Source organism: Notolepis coatsorum, assembly GCF_963971535.1.
Source record: "Notolepis coatsorum genome assembly, chromosome: 5".
NCBI classification, from domain to species: domain Eukaryota; kingdom Metazoa; phylum Chordata; class Actinopteri; order Aulopiformes; family Paralepididae; genus Notolepis; species Notolepis coatsorum.
The window spans coordinates 17,456,934-17,473,282 of record NC_140169.1 but is presented as its reverse complement, the minus strand read 5'-3'; the positions used below and the strand labels follow the sequence as shown (position 1 = coordinate 17,473,282).

General features: G+C 47.3%; 1 protein-coding gene across 1 annotated transcript in view; it reads right to left on the bottom strand.

The window, feature by feature from the left end:
- Positions 1-16,349, bottom strand: part of tmprss3a (transmembrane serine protease 3a) — a gene marked incomplete at its 5' end in the record, with an annotated part of 104,221 nt that overhangs the window by 50,439 nt on the left and 37,433 nt on the right. Inside the window, one exon of the mRNA XM_084314027.1 lies at positions 12,787-12,912. Within this exon, the coding sequence (XP_084170153.1) occupies positions 12,787-12,912 (126 nt within the window). The remainder of the gene's footprint in view (positions 1-12,786; positions 12,913-16,349) is intronic.

The window sequence follows — 16,349 nt, the reverse complement described above, 5'->3', positions numbered from 1 at the left end:
TCCGGTTATACAGCTGGACTGTGGAAGGCACCGTCTGTTGTGAGGGACTGGTTGTTTTCGAGCCTGGGTGAGTAATGTTTTGCTTGCGAGCGCCAGTTGTCTGTTAGTGCTATGGGGGCTAGCTGACCATTTTTACGAAAGCCGGCCCCAGATTAGGGTCCTCTGTTAGGCCTCTTAGGCGACGGCGGAGGATCTTGGTCTGAAGCCCATGATGGTCAACTAGTGGGCCGCGACCAGGACCTGGTTTGATTGATTGATTGAAAACTTTATTAACAGATTGCAGAATGGGTACAATACAATACAGCTCAATACACACAATTGTTAAGGGGATGCAGACCAGAGAAAGACTTTCGTCTTGTTTACATCAGGGTCCCCCATTTTCAATTCATCAGGACATACATGACATACAGATAGTCAGTACTGCTACATCTATACATTTATGACATACCAGATTTGCAAATACAGTACTGTTTGTGATACAGAAGGAGTCAAGAAAAGGGAGTATATACATTTGACGTAGAAACTGTACATTGGAGGAGGTTGGGTGGGGGGGGTTGGGTACGTTGGGATATTGACAACCATACTGGGTCATTTACATTGGAGGTGGTTGGGGGGGGGGGGGCACACTGTATAAACAAGCAAAACTGTACATTGAGGGGGGGGGGGAGACACTGTACAAACAAACAAAATTGTACATTGGACTATTGACAAAACCATACTAGGTAAATGACTGTACATTGGAGGGGGTTGGGTTAGGATATTTACAGGGGCCAGTGTTGAATTGCAGTCTCCCGTAGGTGTCCCTTGAGAGAGGTTTTGAAAGTGGGTAGTGATCCACATTCCTTTACAGCTTTGGGTAGGGCGTTCCACATTGATGTGGCATAATTGCGAAACGTGTTTAGTCCCTTATTTGAGCCGAATCTGGGTTTAACATGATTTGTGGAGCTCCCTCTGGTGTTGTGATCGTGGTATTCACTGACCTTTGGGAAGTATTTTGACATGTACATGGGTACCTTGGTCGTGTAGTGTATCTTGTAGACCAGGCCCATTGCAAGTTGCTGTACTCTGTCGTCTACTCTAAGCCATCCTAGGTTGTCAAAGTGGGCAGGGGTGAGGTGGGTTCTAGGAGTAAGGTCAAGCAGTAGTCTGACCAGTTTGTTTTGAGATGTTTGTAATTTTGTTTTTAGCGCCTTTGAGGTGCTTTGGTACCATGAGGTGCAAGCATAGTCGTAGTACCCCTGAATGAGTGCTCCTGCCAGAGTCTTCAGGGTATTCTTGTTTACCAGAGAGGAGATCCGGTACAAGAAACGAGTTCGTTGGTTGACTTTTTTTATTACATTGGATGCCATTTTGTCACAGGAGAGATTAGCCTCTAGGATGGAACCCAGGTAGGTAATTTCATCTTTCCTTGTTACAATATTGTCACCCACTGTAACTGAGAAGCCGTCGGTCTTGCTGAGTTTGTTATTTGAACCGAAGAGAATGGACTCTGTTTTGCCCATGTGTAATGATAGTTTGTTATCAGCGAGCCATATGCAGATTCTGCCTAGTTCCGAGCTGAGGGTTTTTTCAACCTGTAACTTGTTCTTGTCAGAGACCAGCAGGGCTGAGTCGTCCGCAAACAGGAACAAGTTGCAGTCTCAAGCTGACGACATGTCATTTGCATAAATTAGGAACAGTAGCGGTCCTAGTATGCTTCCTTGTGGAACACCACAGCTCACTGTGAGGGGGGGGGATAGGGTACCGTTTACCTCCACCATCTGTTCCCTCCCCTCAAGGTAGGATTGCATCCAGCTCACTGATAGACTATCAAAACCAATTGCTTTTAGCTTGTCAATCAGACTGGAGTGATTGACCGTGTCAAAGGCCTTTTGTAGGTCCAGCATGACCATGCCGCAGTATTTGCCTGCGTCCACCTCTTGTTTGATGTGGTCATTCAAATAGAGAAGGCATGTGTCAGTGGAGTGGGATGTTCTGAAGCCAGATTGGAATTCGTAGATTAGATTTTTTTCCGCTAGGTACTTTTCGACCTGTTCGTAGACAATTTTTTCCATGACTTTCGAGATGGAGGTGAGAATAGAAACAGGGCGGTAGTTGCCTGGGTCTAATTTGCTGCCCTTTTTGTGCAGAGGGGTCATCCTCGCAATTTTGAAGTCCTTGGGGACGTGTCCCTGTTTTATGGAGAGGTTTATTATGTGTGTGATGATTGGGGTGATGGCGGCTGCTGAGTCTCTGAGGAATTTGGAGGGGATGTTGTCATGGCCAGTGGCCTTGTTAGGTTGGAGGGCGCTCAGTTTGTTGAGTACCTCATCTGTTGTTACCATTTCCAGCTTGAAGTCGTCCTTGCGGACCCCTAGGTTTTTGTAGTAAGCTACTATGTGTTCTACCCCATAAAGCCCTGAGTGGGAGGGTAGTTTGTTTACCAGTGTTGTGGCTATGTTTGTGAAGAAAATGTTTAAGTAATTGGCTACATCCAGCTTGTCTGTGATGAGCGTGTTGTCCGTTTTTATGTTTATGTTTGAGAATCTGGTTTTAAGTTTTTTACTGCATCCTAGTTGATTATTGAGTAATTTCCAAAGTTCACGTGGTTTGTTTTTGTTTTCCTCAGTTTTGTCATTGATGAAATTCTTTTTTGCAGTTTTGATCATGGAGTTTACGTCGTTTCTTAGTCTGTTTCTTTCTAGTTTGAGTTCAGTCACGTGGGCTTGGAGTTCACTGCTCGTGCTTTTAGTAAGCTTTTTACTGACTTTTACGAAACTCAGAGCATTTTTTGTCTCTGGTTTTCATAGCGGCCAGTATTTCGGAGTGCATCCACGGCTCCGCGCGATTTTTTACCCTGGTGGTTCTTAGGGGGGCCATGTCGTTTAGTATTGTTGAGAATTTGGTTTTGAAACCAAGCCATGTTTCTTCAGCCAGTGTACCATTGAGTTCATCTGACCAGTCCAGACTCTCCAGTTCAAGGTTGAAGGCCTCGCTAGAGTAGGTTTTGAGGTCTCTAGATGTGACTGTTTTGTGGCAGCCAGCCTTTTGTTTTAGTTTTTTGCGGGTACAGAATATCATATAATGATCACTTAACCCGCATGCTATAACCCCTTTATTGGAGATCTTGGACTTGTCGGAGGTCAGAATGAGGTCAATGGTAGTCTGAGTTGATTCACATACACATGTGGGTTGGGTGATTAGCTGACTGAGGCCGTGCAGATCACAAAACCTACTGAATGACTTGAAGACGGGTGCATCTTTTCGTTGCATATCCGTGTTCCAGTCTCCAATAAGAATTTTGTCTACATCCTCAACTCCAGCTAAACACCCATCCAGTGTATCATAAAAGCCACTATGATCTGGCGGCCTGTAGACTGTGCCAACCAGTAGGGATTTCGCCCTTTCGAATAGGATTTCCACCCATACAGTTTCAATTGATTTATGATTCAGGTCATTTCTGTTGATGAATTTGGTGTCCTTGTGTATGTACATACAGACACCACCTCCATGTTTGTTCCTATCATTCCTGATTATTGAGTAGTTCTCAATCTCTATCTCTGGATCTTTTACAGAATCGTCAAGCTTAGTTTCTGAGAAGCACAGTATGTTTGCCTTACCATTTATGAATAATTGTTTGATTTCATCCAATTTGTTTTTTAAGCTGTTAATGTTAATGTGAAAAATGTTCAGTCCATTGGCGTTGGTTATTTCATTGATGTTGGCAGGTTCGAAGTATTGTTCGTTTGTGATCTGTTCCTCTGTGTGGGGCTGGGGGGCTTTGTTGTTGTGGGTGGGAAGGGGGGAGGGGGGGGTCGTGTCCCACTCTGTGCTGGAACAACAAAGAAGGGGGGAGGGGGGGGTCGGGTCCCGCGCCGTGCTGGAACAACAAAGGACTCGTTCCTGGATGTTTACGTTGTTAGCTCCGCTGGCTAGCCGGCTATCGGGCGTTGAGATGTTTAAATCCCGCGTCGAGATGGTCGTCATGGTTTCGACCCTCGGTTCACCTCCTCTCGTCTCTGCCTCACGTGTGCTCGTCTGCTGCGGCGTCATTGGTGAAGCGTTGCCGTCCGCACAGTAGATGTAGCCACAGGTCGAGTTGTTGATGTTGTTGTTGGTCGCAATGGAAACCTCCCTCGCTTCTTGCTCTGCCAGACCAAGTCTTCTCGCCTGAGTTCTGGTCAAGACCGGGCCTGGGTTTAAATGAATGTCTCCCGAGAGTAGCAGGATAAGGGACAAAAAGGTCTTTCGGTCCATTCTGCCATTCGGGGGTCTGTTCTTTCTTTCAGGATTGTCCGTTAATGTTGCGTGAACGGTCGCTGTCCCCACGGCCAGGTGCTTATGCTCCGTGCCGTTTTGGAAATAAAAGTCGCTGTGTACCTCCTTTTCTATTTTTGCTCTTCTCTCCTCTTCTGTCTGGTTGTGCTTCATCGTTGAGTAGAGGTACGAATCCGTTATCCAAAACATAACGAGGAGAAAATGTGCGCAAAATCTCTTTTGCTTGCTGTATTGACGAGGGCTCCGGGAGCTCAGGAATTTGCGACCGCTCATGGCTGTGTCTCTAGTTCTCCTCCTGGTGAACCCAGGATTCTCTGGACAAGCGGATGCTTCTCTGTCCCGTGCAGGCCCCATCTTTCACTTGAGTGGAAGTACACCCTAAACGAGGAAATGTGGGCATGGATGTTCGTTATCGGAAGATCCATGTTCAAGTCGGCTGCAGCCCAGATGGGAATTGTGCCGGCTCCGCCGTATATCTGATAAAATCACCGTTGAAAACTGTGTTGACATTTCTTTTTCGTTTCTCTCTTAAGGATGAGGAGGGTTTCAGATGGCGGCCTGTCTGAAGTGTTGCTTGTTATGTCGTTGTGTACAGTTCAGGTGATGGCTGCTTAGCTGGCGTGCTAGTTTGTGGCCTACTGTGTTAGCCAGTCAGCTGTTAGCTGCGGCGCTAGCTCGCTGTGTTTACCAGGCTAGTAAATATTAGCTTGTTGCTATCAGTCGAGAGCGGCTGTTAGCTTAATGCTACACTGTTGAACATTGCTATGACTATAAACATGCCTTAAACACTCTGACTACGACGTCATCTTTGACAGAGGATGTTAGTCGAACCTACACCGGGAGCCCTGCCAGCGAGAACTGCGTCAACATGGAGAAACGTAGCGACTGGGTGGCGCAGCGACGTTACCCTCGTCGCCAACACGGGAGATGCCGTGTTCGACTTCAGTGTCCCGTTAACCAGATTGCAGTTCTCGCGGCCTGCGCTCAGGGTAGGAGTCCTGACCGGACTTTAAACACTTCTTCTTTCCTTCCCTTCTAAATGTTTTGTAATAACGATGTTTTCCAAAACGTGTGTTGCTGCAATACATTGAGGATACGACGCGTGTTGTGTGTGAATTGTCTTGTCACTGGTATAGCTTCTCTCTCCATAGAAATCGGCGTTGTTGCTTACATGTGTAAAAATGATCTGGTTAGTTGTGACGAGAACATGTGTGTTCATGTAACGTTTGTAACGTGGGTGAACTCACAACTAAGGGGGTTAATTAACCTGTGAAGCTATGCTTAGTGACATGTGATTGAGGAATGAATTCTTTTCTCAGCCTGTGATGACAATGAACAGTGTGTTCACATATTAACAGGGTTACCTGTTCAACTTGGTCGTATCAAGGGTAAGGTAGGAGAGGTGATCCCCCCGGTTTCCCTGGGGCTTCCCCCCCTCCTCTCAGACATGTTTGATTACAATATATTGTGTCACTGTGTTTGTGGGGATACGATGTAACCCTCAGCTTAATTGCTGGGGTTGTGCTTTCCGCTTGAGAAACAATTTTTTCCTAAAGAAAATATTGTTTGGTCACTTATCATGTGTGCTTAGCAAGGCCTGTGGCCAATACATAATCGAGGATTTTGTCTTTTCTCGTTATGAAAAACGGCGTTCCTCTGTAGTAGGAGTGTACTGTGCCATTTTTTGTTGTGATGAAGGGTTGTGTGTGTCTTTGTGATCTACAACTGGGTTAGGTTGGCCCACAGAAGCACATGTGTAAGTCTGGACCGGGGCTCTTAAGGGGGCCCTCTCTGTTCTGTGTTTTCCTTAGTAAAACTCAGGTAGCAGGTTATCACATGAGCTATGTGAGGCTGTTCGATGCTTCGTGTAGCAGGCTATGACTGTGTCATGCTCTACTTGTCATTACATCGTATCATGGGGAGGGGTCGTAAAGGGGTGAACTGGTAATCCTTTCCTCCCCTTTTCTGATTGGTCAGGGGTTAAAACCTCCTGTCCTTCAAGGTTCCTGTCACGTTGCTGTTCGGCACGTTACAGGGTAAGAGGGGGGAGGGGGAGTTTCCTGGTCCCACGCCCTGGAAGATTGGGCGTGTGCACCGCGGAAATTCCCCCGCCATAGAGTACGTCACTGAGCGCGTCTCTGTTGGTAAGACTTCCGTGGGTTGTTCAGGTCCATGTTATGGATCTGTTTCAGGGAGTTGTCAGAGCTCCTCCTCACGAAGCTCCTCCTCTGGGAGAAGTGCCTTCTGTGAGTTCGGACTCTCCTTCCCTGTGAGGGAGCCTCCTCAGAGTTTCAGAGCCTCCTCCTCAGATTGTCAAGGTGAGTAGAACTTCAAAAAGGAGTTCTGCTCTATTGTGTGTGTATTCGATTCAATTCGATTATTGAGTGTGTATTGGTTCAGTGCCTCCTCCTCGGAGAGCCCTAACCCAAGTGTTACATAGCTCAATGTTGCAATATATTCTTTTCAATCTATACCGCTCGCGTGGGAAGTCTCTCTGGGGATTTCCGTCTCCTCCCTGTGGCGAGGGTGGCGGGATGTAAAAATGTAAAAAAATTTAGCCTCAGCTGCATCACGTGGGATTCATGTCAGTCTGTGTTTCTTTCTTTTTTAAATAAAAAGAGGAAGGAACATGAAGCACGGCGGCTCCGTGTCGTTCTCCCAGGCGACTTGGAGGAACAATGTCTGGTGTCTTGCTAGACTATCCATTGATGTGTTTGGGTCTCGACGCATACATAGTGCTGGCTCGGGGTGTTTCTGTTAAGAATCACGCAGGGGGCTAAGTGCGCCTTGGTTGCTCGTTATTAAAACAGCGTTTTTATAGGGCAACTGGGATGGAGTTTTGTCTCTTCCGAGCGCCAGTTTACTAGGTTGTCTCGATGAATTCTCATTCATATCTGGGGGATGTTAATGGAATAGATCAGAACATAGGTAGAGGGGTCTCACGCCCTTGGGGTGGGCCACTGAGCGCGGTACAAATGGGACCGTCTGGGTGGCGCTCTCTTTTCATGTTTTAGATCGACACGGATACCTACCCCCTCTTCTGGAGTGGGCATGTCGGCGTGGTTAGGGCACAGGACTGGTTCTGGTCGCGCTGGTCCAGGTCAGTTAACCCGTTGTCCGCCGGGGATGCAGATCTGCTGTTCTGGTACCCTGAGGGACTTGTGCTTTTTTCGGGGGGGAAAATGCCGGGTCGGCCCGGGTGTCACAGGGTTAGGAGTTATAGAGACCCTTTGTTGGGTACATGTTGTACTCTGCACTATCGTAATGGCTTACGGCCATACCAACCTGAACGCACCCGATCTCGTCCGATCTCGGAAGCTAAGCAGGTTCGGTCCTGGTTAGTACTTGGTTGGGAGACCGCCTGGGAATACCAAGTGCGGTAAGCTTAGGGCTGGTTCTCCATTCTTTTCGCTCCTCTCTCACGCGTGGCGAAGAGGGGGCTGTTGGGGTGGTCTTTTGGACCTCCTCTGGTAACCCTGTGTGCTTCCAGAGCCGCCGGGCCCGGTCCAAAGTAATGTTTCGTCGCCCCGTAGGCCTGGAATAACCCTTTTTTGAAAACTGAAACACTTGTACTGCGGTATAGCCAGTGTATACCCGCAGGTGTGTTTTGGAGTTTTTTCTTGAGGGGTTATAGGAACAACCACCGTCTGTGTACCGAGAGGGTGGTTGATTCCCTGGTGTGTTGGAGCAGAGTCAACTCCCGGGTTACCCGGTTGAGTGTGCCCCTGCACGTTCATGACGTCTGCCAATCGTGTCAGCCTTCTCTGCCTCTGGGTGGTTTTTTTTAATGGAGGCTTTGTCATGGTGCTCAACAACGCCAGCATACGCCCCTTCCGCCGGGGGGGGGCTGTTTTCAGTTGGACCCTTTGGCGCCTGTCTCGTCCGCAGTGCTCCAGGCTCAGGTCTACAGCCTGCTGCCTGGTTTCCCCGGTGCGCTGCCTGCTTCCGTTGGTTAACTTTTTTGAGTGCTTTACGGCCATGCTGACTGCCTGTGTTGCAGGGTCAGTGTGCCAGGAGGTGTACTATTGGGGGGAAAGGGCCTGCTCTTGGAGGGGCCCTGTCCGAATACGCTGGCGATGTGGGGGGCTGTGTCACTAAGTGACCGCCTGGTGGGGTCTTGATGCCTGGCGTCATTGACCTCTCCGGGCCCCCCCTTTTTCCAGGGGATCCAGTCCCTTCAGTGGGTCTGGGTCTTCCTTCGCGCTCCGCTGCTACGGCCTTGCCACGGGGTTGGGTTTGCTCTTGACCCCGTGATTTTGGGGGCAGTAACGAGGGTTGTTCCTTCCGTTCGTTCCCTGGTGGCATGCGGGTTGTGCGTGTGTGTAGTCGTGGGGCCAAGCCACGGTCTGCTCACCCTGTGCGTTGAGTTGCTTGAGTTCCTCTTCGCACAGTCGGATCCGTCTCCCTCCCGTAAGCCTCCAATAGGGAGGGTATCCTCCATTAGGGAGGGTCGGGGGGCTCGGTCCTCCCCGGTCTGATGGTTGTGGGGGGCCTCAGCGGGGTACATTTGTTGAGCTTTGGCTCCCGCTCAGCTCCTGTTATGCAACTGATGCTGAGTGGCAGCCATAATGAAATAGAACGTAAGGTTATGTATATAACCAAGTTCTATGAATTATGGTGACGCTCAGCATCAGGACGCCGCTGCGGCCCTTGATCTTTCATTGTGGTGAAATTTGTTGGGAAGGAGATGAGTGTGTGGCCCCACCCCTGCTTATGTAGGCAGCAGATGGGGGTGTGGTCAGACGGATGTTGGTATGTAAAGGTACATTTAGAAATGTATTCAGTGCATATCCACTGAAGCGAGATATATGCAACTGATGCTGAGCGTCACCATAATTCATAGAACTTGGTTATATACATAACCTTACGATCTGCTCAGTGGACAAAGCCTTCAAATAAAGAGGCATATTCAACCTTGAGAGTGTCATTCAAATTATCTTCATGTTTTGAATTGATTTGAAGGTCAACGCTCTCCTTACATTAGATTAGATTAAAAAGTATTGTCAAAGTACAGTACAACAAAAATAAGTTTGGCATCCAACCAGAGTCCAAATGTAACAGTAAAGTGCAATAGTAATACAGTATACAATGTACAGGTGATTAAACTGGGTATAAAATATATAAATTAGGACTACTGGGTGTAGTGATATCAGATATATGTACAGAGTTGTAATATAATATGTACAGTGATACAGGTATAAATACATCATAGTCATATAGTAGGATATGTACAAATATTGATATAATATCTACAGATATGTAAAAGGATTATGTACAGGTATTACAGACAGGTGTATATATATATATATATATATATATATATATATATATATATATATATATATATATATATATATATATATATATATATATATATATATATATATATATATATATATATATATATATATATATATATATATATATATCCGGTAAGAATAAATATATGTATATACAGCATTATTGTACATGCTATCATACAGAGTTATATGCAGGTGTATAAGTAGGTATATAGGAGGATTATATGCAGACATTTTTGGATATGTATATATATGCAGTAAATATGTAAGGGATAATGTATAGCTACGAGGTCATTGTCGTGAAATAATTGGCCGACACGGAGTTTAGAACACAGAGGCGCCTCGCCGAGGTGTTCTTTAAACGTAGTGAAGGTCAATTATTTTGCGACAATGACCGAGTATAGCTATACATTATCCCGCTTATTACATGGCTAACTTACTAACAATATACCTAATTCATTTTACACCATCGACAAGACGAGATCAAATGCAGACGCAGTTCTGTTCTGTCGCTCCGCTGTCATCGCCGCCAGCTTCGCCAGCAACACCGGCAGGTGTGTCTGATTGGCTGCACTGATGCAGTGGGCTTGATTGCTACAGCTGCACACAGCGGTCATTATTGCTCGGCAGAGGTCCGATATCGAGTAATAACGGACCTCTGACGAGCGCTATTGACCAATCACAATCAAGCATTTCGGCGAATGTTAAAAACGCTATGTAATAAAAAGATATAATGTATATATGTGGTATGTACAGCACTGTTGTACATGCTATCATACAGAGTATATGATGATTAACCTCCTTCAAAATGAGCACAAATGCTCACAACAGAATGTTGTTGATCTTAATTTCTTGTTGGAGAATGTTGGCTTTTGAAGATTAGAGTTCTATAGCACCTCGACCTGTAGGTGCTATAGCCTTAGAACAACACATGAATGGAAGGAGAAGCCTTCATACCTTGCTTCATGGATAGTAGAATTAACATTTACTGAACATGTCTCATTCATATGTAGATGCTGTCTGTTGTTGGGTGCATGCAGTAATGATGAAACAGCAACAATAGAACAAACTACCCTCATGAAAAAGTATCATGGTTGTTTGATGGTAATTTCAGTTCAGCCACTGTATACTTGTAAATACTTTACCATGGTACTGCCTTGATGATGATACAGTAAAAGTTATGTATCACCACGGTACCACTTTTGTACTTAAATAATACCATAGTTTAATCCAATGGTAATATCATGGTACTTCATGGTACTTCCATAACCATCTTAGTGACCAAGAAATTATGGAATTGCCATGATACCTTTGTGGAATATACCATGATACCTTTTTGTAAATGCCATAATACTTTTTTGTAAACACTGTGATTTCTTTTGGTAAATATCGTGATTTGTGATACTTAAAAAAAAATATATATACCATGATCCTTTTAATTAACTCATTCAGTGCCAGCTATTAGTCTTGGCCTTGTAGCTAACGTGACAGGTTTCCATTACATATTTTCACTGTGCGTCACTCCGATTTTCTCCCATCCCAATGTTAGTCGTATGCCAATTCCCAGTCCCTTCCTGGTCGCTGCGCTTTACCCCCCACAGTCAGATCATTTGGGAGAGTGGAGGCTACCACGTGCTTCCTCCGACACACGTCCAGCCAATCACCGCTTCTTTTCACCTGGCAGCGCGGATTCTCATTGAGAGGGCGTAGCGTGTGGGAGGACCACACTATCCCCCTCACGTCCAATCCGCGCTTAGCAGGCGCCCCGACCGAACTGTAGGAGTCGCTGTTTACAACGACCCGGACCCACCCCGCCAGCTTCTCCCACCCTCTGATACAGCCAATTGTATCAGTGCAGACGGCCAGCCAAGCTGGTGACAACCCCGGAGCTGTGAGCTGGATTCGAACAGGCGAACCAAGCTCACAGCTCCGGGGCTGGTGACGAACGCAATCTCCGCTCGACCACCTAACCGCCCGCTATATCTATATTCTATATTATAGCTATGGGGACAAAAATATGGTCATTTGACAGTGACTTTCTTCCGTCCAAGATGCAAAAAAGAGAAAAAAATGTCATGCATATGTTCGCGCGTTATCCCGTGGTGAATATAAGTATAATTTCAGAGTGATCCGGGATAATTCCCGAAAGGCTGAGTTATAGGGTGCTACGTGAATTCTACTATAAGCGTTGGCGTTTCTTGCCTGGACACGCTACTATTTCCAAATTAAATGTATATAATAGGTATTATGTTTCATCATGAATGCATGAAAGGGGGGGGGGGGGGTAGTTTCTGATGCTTTGATTGCCAGTAACGGCATTCGTATTGAACACTAAAAACATTGCACGATCAAGCTGGAATTGACGTCAGATAGTCCTTACCTCTGATAGGGGGTATTCCAAAAAGAATATTCCAATAGTTTGATCGCCATCTGGTCCATCTGATGTCCATCTGATGTTCATCTGGTCCACGACATAATACGGCACAACACATGTGTAACAGAGGCAACTCGCCCCTGCCACGAATTCGACCATGCCTTGAGTGGGAGTCGAACCCCAGGCGTCCGCACTGCGGGCGACATCACAAACCGCTGCGCCAAGAAAGGAATTCCCTCCTAAGCGCTCAGTTTGGATGCCTCTGGGGAGTGAGTTTTACACCCGTTACACATGCACCGAGTGTCCCGTAGACGTTTCGATGCGACCAAGTGAACCTCTAGGCTTCCCTGTACTAAAAAACTGCGCCCGGAGCGGTTTAAACGTAACACACGGTCTGGAACAGGGTTTACTGCACTCTCGATACTGCCACCTGGCAGGATCTGGCCGGTACTGCACCCTCAGGGTCCCAGTATGCCTTTTAACGGCAACATACAGGTCCGTGACATTGAATAGGATATTAAAATCGAATAAAAGAAAAAACAACCAAAACCCGAGATATCTCGGGTCTGGCAGCCAACGCATGGCGAGTTAACCCGATATATCTCGGGTCTGGCAATTAAAGAGTTCATTTTTTATTTTTTTAAATATCATGATTGCTATTATTATTATTATTATTATTATTTATATATTTAAAATGTTTAAATAAATACCATGATACCTTTTTGTAAGGGCAATACAAGTAATTGGAGGGGCATGTCTAAAGACTGGGGAGGAACCTCAACCTCTGAACATGAGTTGCAACTAAGCGTCCAACAGGTGGCGCTGTAACAACAGCCGTAATCAGATGCCTTCTACCTGAGGTGTGTGGTGTTGTGTATCTTAACGATCTGCGAGCCGGCCTGGCTCAGATTGATGGAGACCAGGTTGTTCTGCAGCTCCTGCTCTACGTTGGACAGAGGAAGAGACAGGGACTCCACGTACCTGACAGACAGAGAGACACTTGTTTTACTGCATTTTCATCATAACGTCCACTTAAAGAGGGATAATTGGACATTGAGAAATCTTTTGGGCATTAAGTTGTATGAAATACTTTCCAGTAGTGTAGTGTAGTCGATACTAAGCTATTTGTTTACTTACTGAGCCTCGTGGTCTGAGTTCTGGTCGGGTTCAGAGCGAACCGGAAAGCAAACGGGGCAACATGCAGGCACTAGGGTTACAAAACCACCGTCACTTGACACTATTTTGTTTCTTGAAAAAAGCCAGTGAGCTGGAGCCGGTTCACAGGTAACAGCTGTTTCAAAATACTTGAGGACAGTGGTTTTGTGATGGAAATGGAACCCTATGCATGTTGTGGTGTGGATTCAAAACTTTTTGGTTTTATGACCCTGTTTGCATCCTGTGTAAAGCTTCCCGGTTTGCTCAGAACCCGTCCAGAACCACGGCACTCTGTAATTGACTACTGGCAAGTATTTCATAGAACTTGTCCAAAAATCATCCAACCATCCCTTTAACTAAAGCAATACACTATATCTTAACTAAGGCAATACAGTAACACTATATCTTTAACGTTAGGTTATAACTATAACCAAGTTCTGTTAATAGTGGTGACGCTCGGCGTCACTCATGCACTATCCTTGCATGTGCACGCGCACTGAATAAAATTCCACAATGTACCTTTATCCCAGTATTCGTCTGACCACACCCCTCGTTAGCTTACCTTCATAAGCAGGTGTGTGGTCACCTGCTCTCCTCCTTCCCAAGCTTTCACCACAAGGTGAGATCAAGGGCTGCAGCGGCGTCGGACGCCGAGCATCACCACTATTAACAGAACTTGGTTATAGTTATAACCTAACGTTCTGTGACATAGTGGCTCCGCTCGGCGTCACTCATGCACAAGGGAGGCCGAGCGGGAGCCACCGGCCGACAAATACACCCCGCTGAAGGCCCCCCACAACCATCAGAACAGGGAGGGCCGAGCCCCCCCGACCCCCCCTAATGGAGGGCACCCCCCCTATTGGAGGTTTCCCGGGAGGGCAACGGACCCGACCGTGCGAAGAGGCACTCAAGCAACTCAACGCACAGGGTGAGCAGACCGTGGCCTGACCCCACGACTACACACACGCACAACCCGCATGCCACCCGGGAACGAACGGAGGGAACAACCTCGTTACTGCCCCCAGAATCACGGGGTCAAGGGCAAACCCAACCCCATGGCAAGGCCGTAGCAGCGGAGCGCGAAGGAAGGCCCAGACCCACCAAAGGGACTGGACCCCCTGGAACGGGGGCCCGGAGAGGTCCATGATGCCAGCATCAAGACCCCACCAGGTGGGCACTTAGTGACCCCGCCCCCCACATCGCCAGCTTATTCGGACAAAGGCCCCTCAGCCGAGCGGGCCCTGTCCCCCCAATAGTACACCGCCTGGCACACTGACCCTGCAGTACAGACAGTCAGCACGGCCCTAATAACAAGACTTACCAAGGAAGCAGGCAGCGCACCGGGGAAGAAACCAGGCAACAGGCTGTTAACCCGAGCCTGGAGACTGCGGACGAGACAGGCGCCAGAGGGGACAGCTGAACACAGCCGCCCCGGCGGAAGGGGCGTATGCTGGCGTTGTTGCATGACCAAGCCTCCATTTAAAAAAAACCCACCCAGAGGGGTTGAGGCAGAGAAGGCTGACACGATCGGCAGACGTCATGAACGTGCAGGGGCACCCTCAACCGGGTAACCCGGGAGTTGACACTGCTCCAACACACCAGGGAATCAACCACCTTGTCGTTACCCAATGCGGTGGTTGTTCCTATAACCCCTCAGGAAAAAAACTCCAAAACGTACCTGCGGCACCACAGCAGTATCGTTTCAGTTTCCAACAGGGTTATCCCGGGCCTACGGGTCAACGAAAACATTACTCCGGACCGGGCCCGGCGATACGGGGAGCACAGGATCCCCCGAGGAGGTCAAAGAGCACCCCAACAGGCCCCTCTTCGCCACGCGTAAGAGAAGAGTGAAAGAAATGGAGAACCAGCCCCAACACCCCGTACTTGGTATTCCCAGGAGGTCACCCAACCAAGTACTAACCAAGACCAACCTGGGTGGCGGCCGAGATCTGACGAGATCGGGCGTGTACAGGTTGGCACGGCCGTAAGCCATTACGACAGTGTAGAATACAATGTACCCAACAAGGGCTCCATAGCGCTTAACCCTGTGACACCCGGACCGACCTGGCATTTTTCCCCCCGAAAAAAGCCCAAGTCCCTCAGGGTACCAGAACAGCAGATCTGCATCCCCGGCGGACAATGGGTGCAACTGATCCGGACCAGCGTGTCCAGAACCAGTCCTGTGCCCTAACCACGCCGATCTGCCAACTCCAAGAGAAGGGGCAGACATGCGTGTTGATCTTAAACATGAAAAGAAGGCGCCACCCAGACGTTCGGTGCGAACCGCGCCCGGCGGCCCACCCCCAGGGCGTGAAACCCTTCTACGTATGTTCAGATCCATTCTGTCATCATCCCCCGATATGAACGAGAATCCGTCGACAACCACACAGGTCGTCGGAAGAGGAAAAAAAACCCATCCCAGTTTCTTTATAAAAACGCTGTTTTAACCCCAAGCAACCAAGGCGCGCCAGTCAGTTGCTTAACGTCCAACAGAACATCCCGAACTAGCACTATGTGTGCAGCGGGTATATCCACATCAATAAATAGGCTATTTAGACCTTTCATTGAATCCCCAAGGCTCCCAGGGGAACAACAAGAGGGGTGAGATGCAACCAACTCCAACTCTTTATAATAATAAAGAAGAAGCATCAACAGTATAAACCCAACTGCACAGCTGGGAGTAAAAACTGTTTTACATTTTTACATCCAGTCACTCCTTTTGTCAAAGAGTATAGACCGAACTTCCCAGAAGCCTTCCCACACGAGTCGCAGTTATGAAAAAGACATGTCAACTGTGAGTCACGTGACCAACTGACTCAAGTTTACACATAAAATCGAGCGTAGCAGACCCGTAAGCCTTACGCTCCAACCCGACACTTTAACACCACAACTGTAACTGAGGGGTACAATTCCCTGACTGTATTGATAAGTATGGTATCATTAAACCACTACCGCTTTATGTACTTTAATTACTGGCACATGATATATGAATATGATGAACACTTCCCACAATGAAATCGGTTCCACACAAAGGTATAATCAAGTATTTAATGGAGCAAAAGGTATATAATATACTTTCTATTATACTTTGAATGCACTTGTAAGGCAAAGGAATGTGCGTAGGCAAATCAACAATGAATGTCCTGGAGACTCCAGGTACAGGAGCCGGTGCAATAGCCTCTTGATCCACAGACGAATACAGCTGTTCTCCGTAGACTGTAGCTCCACAGTGAAGAAAGCTAGCCGGCCTCAGGCTCTCTGAG